Source organism: Castanea sativa, chromosome 7 (assembly GCF_040712315.1).
Source record: "Castanea sativa cultivar Marrone di Chiusa Pesio chromosome 7, ASM4071231v1".
NCBI lineage: Eukaryota > Viridiplantae > Streptophyta > Magnoliopsida > Fagales > Fagaceae > Castanea > Castanea sativa.
The window spans coordinates 31977119-31984856 of NC_134019.1; the positions used below are offsets into that span (position 1 = coordinate 31977119).

The 7738-nt window shown below is 33.7% G+C and overlaps 1 protein-coding gene and 1 pseudogene across 1 annotated transcript; both read right to left on the reverse strand.

The window, feature by feature from the left end:
* Nucleotides 1-797: 797 nt before the first annotated feature.
* Nucleotides 798-3660, reverse strand: LOC142644326 (ATP-dependent DNA helicase RRM3-like; annotated as a pseudogene).
* A 75-nt stretch (nt 3661-3735) lies between these two features.
* On the reverse strand, nt 3736-4881 carry LOC142644327 (uncharacterized). The gene has a single exon (XM_075818964.1). It carries the CDS (start codon nt 4879-4881, stop codon nt 3736-3738), a length of 1146 nt encoding a protein of 381 aa, XP_075675079.1.
* Nucleotides 4882-7738: the final 2857 nt, after the last annotated feature.

Consider the following 7738-nt stretch of genomic DNA (forward strand, 5'->3'; position numbering starts at 1 on the left):
TTTTATCAAACTATCCTTTAGTTTTGTTTCTACTTAAATCTAGGAATGTAGGGGTATTTTAGACAAAAAAAAATCTTTTACCAAACTATCCTTTAGTTTTGTCTCTACTTAAACCTAGGGGTGTAAGGGTATTTTGGAGCAAAAAAAAAATCCACTCCAAACAGGTGCATCCGCTTAAATAGTAGTACTAGCCTCTGAGCACGCGCGTGAGGCTCTTCTATTTTTTGAGTAAGGGTTAATTTAGAGCATTTATTATAATTTGGGAGTACTACATTTTTCAATTACAAAAAAAACCTAAAGGTGTGATGAAAAATTATTTCACTTGCTAACGCATAATATTCATCACACCCCTAGGTTTTTTTTGTGATTGAAAAATGTAGTACTCCCAAATTATAATAAATACTCTAAATTAACCCTTACTCAAAAAATAGAAGAGCCTCTGAGCACGCGCGTGAGCGCGTGCTCAAAAGCTAGTATTCCGTAATTATTATCCATTTTTGCCAATTTTGTGTATGTAGTAATCAACGTGTTATTAATTGGAAGATGATGCTATAATTTAATATTAACCTATAGGGGGAGGAAAAAAAGATGCATTGAATAAATCTTATAATGAAAATGCATAATGAAATCGTAATAATAAAACTACTTACAAAATACATATGGTGACCTTTACAAAAGCTATTATGAAAAGTTGATGGATCAATGTAGAAAAAGGAAATATTTACATCAGGTAAAACTGTAAAATAATTCACTAAATTTGAAACACGGAATGTGTGAACTTATTAATGTTATGCCAGCTACGGTGGAGAAGTTGGTGGAGCAATGTTATTTGTTCCACATTCTAATTGCTTTCCAGCAACATTTGCCATGAACCTAAGATACAAAATGTGTGTTTGTGTTATTAATAGAGACTTTAAAATGTACACAATAATGATAAGTACAATAAAAATGAAGCATAAACTTGTGAAATGAAATATTTGAACTAACCTTGTGATGATATTGCATAGCTCCATGTATGTGAAATGGTCTACTTCAGCTTGGGACTTGAAGAACTATCATTTAATTACCAAAGTTTAAAAAAAAAAAAAAAATTATATCCAAACTATGTAATTAAGTATTTTTCTTTATTTAAAAAAGTAGATGTGGTAATGATTTGTACCTGCTTTATTATTGCATCGTCCTTCACTCTCATTTTCTGTTTGTCTTTATTGTTTTGAATGTTGAAAATTGCATCGTCCTTAGTTTTTTTTGTTCGTTTCTTTTTTTTCTCATGGATATCGAAAACCACATTGTCCTTGACTTTAATTCTCCGTTTGTCTCTGTTGGCATGAGTGTTAGAGATGACATTGTCCTTCATTTTTCCTTTGTCTTTATTCTTATGGATGTTGGAAATCTCATTGCTCTTGACATTGATTTGTTGTTTGTCTTTGTTCTTGGAACTTCAAAATGAAGAAAAAAAAATTGTTTGTAAATTAAGATTATCAATTAGTTATTTTCCTATTTTAAAAAATAGCTTAATAAACCTTTCCAATTTTTGTGACTCTAAAACTCGTTTCACTTCTTTCCAAAGCTCTTTCTTGTCAGCTCGAATAGTGAATCCCCAACTAGGTGAATAAATTTCCAATTTGCAAATCTAACCCATACGCAGCATGGCATTTTTAATATTAATTTTTATAAATCAATAGAAATGGATGCTGATTAAAGATATCATTAAAAAGAAATATACCTTGTCATCAATGGCCTCCATGTTTAATATTGATTGATCATCCTTCCAATTCTCCCAATGAGCAGTAGGAACAACATGTACTCCATTATTTAGCATGGTGGACTCGATCCTCACATTTGAGCTGGGCATCGTTCCTGTTACCAATTATTAACCATTAAAATTTGTAAATTATTAAAATAAATCTATATGTAAGACTGTTCTTTCCAATTGTTAATTAATATCTATAATGAAGGGAACAAAACATCTTTATACACAATATTTCTTGTGTGAACACCTTCCTCCTCAAGCATTGTTCCTTTTTGCACCAATAATTTTGTGGTGGATTGGGAGACTTCCCTTGATAACGCCACATATAATTGGCCATGACTAAAAACATGATCAGGAAGATAAATTCCAACAATTGGAATTGTCTGACCTTGCGCTTTGTTTATTGTAATTGCCAAGCTCAAACGTACTGGAAATTGTTGTTTGATCATTACAAATGGCAGGTGTACACTTTCTGTTGTCTTCAAAGGGATTCTTGGCAAGAAAACACGTGTACCCACATATTTTCCAGTTAAAATTTCAGCATCAATTACGTTGTTAAAACATCAACGGCAAATCAATCTTGTACCATTACATAATCTAGCTTTTGGATCTATATTGCGCAACAACATAATTGGAGCACCCTTTTTCAGCCTTAATATATGTGGTGGTAAACCCCTTGGAGATATAGAATTTAGGAATTCTTGTTGATATAGATTTTGCGTATCTCCTTCAACCTCATCAAAAGAATGTAACGTAAATTCATCTCCTGGGAACTGAGAAATTATCTTTGCATTAAGTTGTTCAACATCATCATTTATAGGTGTTAGCAAAGCCCTATCAACCATATATCTTGCATTATTGGCATGTTCTTGCAAACTTGGAAAAACTTGATCAATCAAGTTGTATATAGAATGCTGACCCTCCCATTGCATTGCCATTGAATGGGGTAGTTTAATCAAATCATCCATTATAAATGGTTCATTCCCATCACCGATGCGTTGTATATACTCAACAAACTCTTCCTCGTTGACAGACCTTATATTCTACTTCAAATGTAACACTTTGACATCTTTCCATAATGGGGACTTCACTATACATGCATCAATCATTTCTGCCTTTGTACCCTTTGGAATAACTGGAAGTACTTGACGAAAATCTCCCCCCAAAATTAGCACCTTCCCACCAAAAGGTAAATTTACTTCCATAATATCTTTAAATGTTCTATCTAAAGATTCAAGTGCACGGCGATTTACTATTGGGGCTTCATGCCAAATAATTATGGTGGCACGTCTAATAAGTTCAGCTAAGTCTGATTGTTTACTTATTGAGCAAGTAGATGAAGCATTGGGAGTTAAAGGAATCTTAAACCTGAAATGCGTTGTTCTTCCACCAGGGAGTAATGTTGCTGCTATGCCAGATGTAGCTGTGGCAATTGCAATGTGACCGGCTTTTCTCAAGGTTGCCAATATTGTGCGATACAAAAATGTTTTTCCAGTTCCTCTAGGCCCATCAACGAAGAATATCATGCTTTCCTTACGATCAATAACTGTCATTATTGTCTAATATGCAACTCTCTGGTCATTATTCAACTTCTCAATTAAAGCGAGTTCTTCATCTACATTAGGAACAGTTAGCTCATCTTGTATGAGTCTTGGTACAGTTGAATCATTGTCACATTCTCCAGTTGAAATCGGCAAATCATACTCCATGATGTGCTTTCCATGTTGCAAGAGTAACACCTCTAAATCATTGAGAAGTTTATTTGTACGACGTGTCTCTATTGTAACAGATGTTGATGGGTAATCTTCTACCATATATGGGTAGAACTTATTCCATAATTCTCTTACTCCAGTTGGTAGACAAAATACCAATATTGTTGCAAACAATCTTCTTAAAGCTGACGGCATTCGAATGTCTCTTGCCTCAAGCAGACACTGTCGTATGCTGTTATCATTCTCTTGTAAACCCCTTTGTTCAGCTGCTTACTTAAAAGTTGGATACGTTATCCCATTGACAGTCAATAAATCATCAAATCCTATTGGCCCCTTCACATGATTAAGAAGAACACGCAGATTGAACTTCTCTCCATCAAATGGTGAAACAGTATATACCCTGCCCACTACTTTTTTATAAGATATTCTTCGTGTCCATGTTTTGTTTTTATAATCCCAACAATAATGCTCAGGAAACTCTCTATATAGATAATTTCGTGCATCATGATCAATCATATTCGTATAAAAAAATTCAGTGAGCATTGTCTTTTTACTTCGCTCCAAAACATTAGCAATAAGCTCATGTGGTCTAAAGCGTACCTGTTGTCTATCTGGAAGATGAATTTGCAAACGAAAAACAGCAGGGTACATTCGATACATAGGAAAAGCAAATATCTTCCAACATGCCTCTGGAGCACATACCCATCTTGCATCAATGTACTGCTGCAACTCATCATAATTTGGGTCTGGTCTAACTTCCATAGAGACACGATCTAGACCTTTATACACATATTTATATAAGTATTTTACACTCTTGATACTGCAACATATTTTAACATTAATATGGCAATTATATTTCAAGAGTAACCAAAGATTATATGGAACAACCCAAGTGTTATCTACCATAATCTTGCAATGATCATTCAACGGCACGGGATTATTAGTATCAAATCGTTTGTAAACAGGATATGAGTCATTGCCTTGGTAGGTTTCTGGCGAGAAAGGCTTTGGGTATCCTTTTTTACATTGCCCATTTTTCATACACGGTGATCTTGGATTTTGTATTCCGCAAGGACTATGTATCATATGCTTCAATACAGCTTTATGTAACTGAGGTTGTTCTTCTTTACACAGTATTTCAGCTTTAACAACCCGATCGTAGTCCTCTGGATTATGCAATTTATCATCTTCATCTAGAATTATAAGCATGTGTGTATGTAGTAAACCCCTTTTTTGGAACTTAAAGACCTGCACATATACAATAACTCTTCCGAGAACCCCCTTAACCACAATATCATCTTTCAATTCTTCAAATTTTGATTTGAAAACTCTTGCAAGCAAGTCTGGACGATCTTGAGCGGTTTGTGTAGGTAAAAGCTCATTTTGGATTTCTTCCCATCCTGGATTGCACGTCATTGTGATGAATAAATCTGGCTTTCCAAACTTTTGAACCAATGACATAGCATCTTGAAATCACTGAATCATATCGCGTGGGCTTCCCACAAATGATGATGGTAAAATGGTTCTATGTCCAACATTTCCTAAATATAAGATGACAAAGTTCGGCCATTAATAAATATTGATGCAAATTCGCCATTAATGAAGTAATGTAAATTTCAAGTGTGAAGTTTACATTACCAGTATCACACTCTCCTTCGTGGAGAGCATCTTATAGGCCTTGGTACAGATCCGCCCTAATAGAATCTTGATTGTGCTCAAACCACCTAAGCTTGTGTGTTTCAATTTTGACATAATTATCAACAATATATTGTTGTGAAAGGCGTCCTCCATACTAGATCATTGATAGATCATCAAGGCGAATCTTCGAGAATAGTAAAAATAGATTTAGGTTCAGTTATTTCATAGTGTAAGCGGCATTTTGAAGTAATAGATTGAAAATAATAAAATTGTTACCTGAAGGACGTATGCATAATAATCGCGACATGACACTTTATTTCTATTAGTGTCGCGTGTGTTGATATCCCATCCATATGTTCCAAATGGAAAAAGTATTGGGTACTGCAATGGATCATAATATCCTGTTGTATCTTGAACATTGATCAAATTATACCAAACGTTTGAACCAAAATTTCTCTGCCACTTAAACACCCAGCTTCTTCACCTCCTACAATAATAGCTGCCACTTGGGAAGCACTGGGAAGGCAATATTGAGGTTGGTTTAGAGGTTGTTCTTTAATGAGGAGTTCACATTGATGTAAATTTGGAGTTTGAGATAGTTGACAAAATCTCTCCACAAATGGGTTATGCATGTCTAAGATCCTCTGAATAAGTCGCACAATATCTTCATGAGCTTCTATAGATTGAGACATTCTGCGTTGTATTTCAAGATCGGTGTCGTAGATATACAACTGTATATGCCGCACACTTAGAGGTGTATGTGGTAAAAGACTACCGATTCTATGATAGATGGCACCTTGGGCACGAAATGTATATATTCCTCGACTATTTGAGGCCATGCTTTCATCCACATGCACACCCATTGAGGTAAATGCAAACATGTTGTTGTAAAAGCGTATATATTGCCTGAAATGTCTGCCTCGTGGCGTTTGCTCACAAATGAGCTCCATAAATTCAGGACAAATTGGTATGTTGGGTAAGGATATTTTTCCATCCTTGCAACACATTGAGGATGTCTCTCGATGGAACAAACGGGCATTACAAAATTGACATGTCTTTAATTGTGGTAGTTGGTACCTAATGGTCTCTCTACCTTCTTTAAAATCTTTGGCACAATTGTATCTGCCTTGCATACAATTTGTTACATGTGCAGTACCATCAAATGTGTTGTCAACACCTAATTTTATTTTTGAGGAAAAAATTAGAGATAAAGAGTGCAATGATAGTTGTAAAAGAAAATATTAAAAATTGTATGAAATATTATGTCGTGAAATAAGCAAAATATTAATAATGTTTCAAATATGCAGCATGTAAACAAATAATAAAATTGAATAATAATAAACATGTAAATTGAAATAAAAATGGTGATATTGAGTAACAAACCTTGTTCTCTGTAGCCATCCCCATGATTTTGATCATTTATATTTTCAACTTCTTCAGTTCTTTCCACATCTGCAATGTAATTATACAAAACGCTAATTTAAAAAAAAAAAAAATTATAATGGTGCAAAGTTTAGAAATATTTGACATAGAACTTACCATCATTAACATCAGAATTTATATGACTTGGTCCAGCCTCAAAGTCATTTGGCATTATAGTTGGATATATTGGAGGTAAACCTAAAGTTATTATAAACATTAAGTTAGCATTGTTCTTGATATTGACATAAAACTAACATGCAAAAATTTATATTTTTCCCCAAAATAATCATAGTGTAACCAATGAATATTTTATATAAAAGGTACAAAATTATGATCTCACCATTAGTTTCTTGCATAGCATTTCGCTCAACTGGAATATTTCGCGCCAAGTTACGGATATGCGTAAGACGACAACTTGGTGTAGCCTCGCGATTAGGTGCTGTTAGTGATACACATGATGATGTTGCATTAGAATGTAGAATGTCTTCATTTAAATTTGTTGGAGTTCCCACTAAAGTAATATCACCACCCAAAGTTTGTTGTCTTTGTCTTGCATAATTGGCACAACGTCTTGCCAATCGAATTTGTCTGCTTTCATTGTCTTCTACTTGTCTACTACGTCGAGCATAATATCTTCATAGTTCTTGATGACGTTCTACATCATTGGTATGAGTCGTAGGTGTATTTTTCAAATTCATTTCTGCATTAAAATAGAAAAAAAAAATAATCGTGTTAGTTGCACATATATACATATTCAACGCAATAATTATTCCCTAGTCCAAAGAGGGTGTATTTAAACCTGTAAACATTGGCTTAAATTATAAATGCAAGGCACTTGGCCAATGACATGTAAGAATTGTAGTAATATGTGCAATTCTAATAAAATTTAGTAAAAGTGGAAGCATGTGCTATGTTAATATTGCACCCTTATTTTTGAGTTGCAATGGTCTGACACTAAAATATGTAAACACAATATTTTAGCCATAATATAACGTTTAAAAAAAAAAAAAAAGCTGAATTGGTTGAAATTTCCCTCCCCCAACTATTAAAGGATATTATTTTATTATTATTATTATTATTTTTGTATAGAAAAGGCTTCATGTTATTAATTGGTTCAAAATCTATAAAACATGGGCTTTTATGGATTTTTTCCTCTTTTCTTTGAATATAAAAATAAAAAATCATGGAAAAAATTACTTCTAAATAATAGGCA